Consider the following 2191-nt stretch of genomic DNA (forward strand, 5'->3'; position numbering starts at 1 on the left):
TAAAGTCATCCTTTGATTAGATTTGGTGAACTGGAGAGACTTGTATAATTATTGACATAAGCAGGCTGACATCTGATCAAAAGTGAGGCCTGGAGAATTCCTCTGGAGAGGCAGTTGGGTCAGGTAAGAGCACCAGCCCCTCACCCTGGCTATTTTCACAGGGTGGAGAACAGGATTATGTGCTCAAAACCCTAGGACAACCTCACTGAACGAGAGAATGTCACACTGCTCCTTCCAACTTCTCTGATGACCCAGGAGTTAACAACCTAATGATTAGACTCATTTCCTGTATTAAAACAATTCCTTCTTAGAGATTCTTGTCTGGCTTTTGTTTTACTGTGTGACTCAGGAAGGATGACTTTGTATGAGAAGAGACATGGCCATGTTTGTGCTTCTGTGACAGAGGAAGAGAAAAAAGACAAAGATTCAAAGGAGCCTTCACATTTCAATGAAAAACTTCAAAAGTGTTCATGGCTGTGCTACATCTGAGAAGCTCTATCAGTAGATGGAGGCACAAGGAGGAGCAGCTGGGCAGCCCAGCCTCTCACTTCTGCTTCCCTGGGACGTTTATGTTATGGCTTGTATCACTGTGGGAGGGTAGCTACTATCCTGTTGACAATAATAAGTGGCAAAATCCTCAGGCTGCAGGCTGCTGATGGTGAGAGTGAACTCTGTCCCAGATTGACTCCCACTGAACCTTGATGGAATTCCAAAGAATAAACTATTTGCATTATAGATCAGAAGCTTTGGAGCATTCCCTGGTTTCTGCTGATACCACTGTAAATCATTGCTAATGCCCTGACTGGCCCGGCAATTGATGGAGACTCTGTCTCCTGGAGATGCAGACAGGAAGGATGGAGACTGGGTCATCTGGATGTCACATCTGAAACCTGCCATTGGAAACATAAACACAAATATCCACATTGTTAGACATGTTATAGGAGGCCTTCCCTGAAGACCCAGGCAGCACAGAACACACAGGATGGGAGGAGTGCTGTCCTTCCTTACCTGGGAGCCAGAGCAGCAGGAACCCCAGGAGCTGAGCAGGGGCCCTCATGTCCGTGCTGTGTGCTGACTGGGACTGACTGCTGCACAGGGTATGAGCAGCCTATTATGAAGTCATTAGGGGCAGTAGGTAGTGCTCTGAGCATATGCAAATAAGAAAAGCTGGGTAAAGCTGGGAATAGCTATAGGACCTGCTCAACTCAGGAAATCCTCATATGTACATGGTGCCCTCATATGTTAGTTTAGAATGTGTTTCACGCATACAGCAGAAACTGTGATAAGCCTACTGTCCTTTGAATAGATCTATTGGTTCTTTCAGGGATGATGATCATGTCTCTTGAGTTTTTCTATCTTTATATTATGACACAAGAAAGGGAGAAGAGTAAAGCAATAATTGAGTGCTTCATATTTAGAAAATGCAGAGAAGTGAAGGTATGGAAAGAACAGAATTGTGGATATTTTTCTGGTTTAATATCTCTATGCATTTAATATCTCATTGACATAGAAAGAGATATATAAGCTGTTATATTTTCAAGCAATTCATACTTTAGGCTTTTCTAATACACACATATACACAAAGTAAAATGTTATTCTTTCACAGAGCAGGTATAAAGGCTGAGTCCAATTTTTCCTTACTGACTTTACTGCATAAAGGAAAATTTTACTACATAGGAAAAATGTCAAAGCAAGAGAAAAGAACTATATCAAGGGTTTTCGTTAGCATGTCCTGTGGTTAGATGGCTAGAGGTCTGAAGCAAAAGCATGTTGCTACGGGAAATGTCCAAAATTTCTTAAGTTTTTGTGATTTGCCACATCACCAGGTACAATTTTTACTTGAACTTACAGTTTCATGTTATCCAAGAACTACAGCACATTCATATATCCATTGCCCTCTGATCATTCCACATCAAATTCAGGGAAAATCACTTACTTTCAAAGTTCCTAGTCCTCATGCATCTCTTTCTGCTTACATGAGTACAAATTTCTGCTACTACCTGGAGAATGGAGAGGATCATCCATACTTTTTAAAACTATCTGTTCAGGTCTGGGCAACTTTAAGGGTGAAGAAAAGGTAGCTTTTTTAAAGATTTAGTAGCATTGTGTCTCATTTTAAATATCAATTTGTTTTTCAATTGTCCTATGGGTGAGGGTGGAAGGCACAGATAACTGGGTGAAATTCCTGAAG

At 41.4% G+C, this 2191-nt stretch overlaps 1 gene segment (V, D, J or C); it reads right to left on the minus strand.

Moving 5' to 3' along the window:
* Positions 1–567: 567 nt before the first annotated feature.
* On the minus strand, positions 568–1083 carry LOC138825199 (immunoglobulin kappa variable 1-9-like). The segment is given in 2 exon segments: positions 568–890; positions 1009–1083. Coding segments are annotated over 2 exon segments (372 nt in total).
* Between the last annotated feature and the right edge of the window lie 1108 nt (positions 1084–2191).

Source organism: Dipodomys merriami, unplaced genomic scaffold, assembly GCF_024711535.1.
Source record: "Dipodomys merriami isolate MVZ:Mamm:240054 unplaced genomic scaffold, mDipMer1.0.p SCAF_136, whole genome shotgun sequence".
Lineage (NCBI taxonomy): Eukaryota > Metazoa > Chordata > Mammalia > Rodentia > Heteromyidae > Dipodomys > Dipodomys merriami.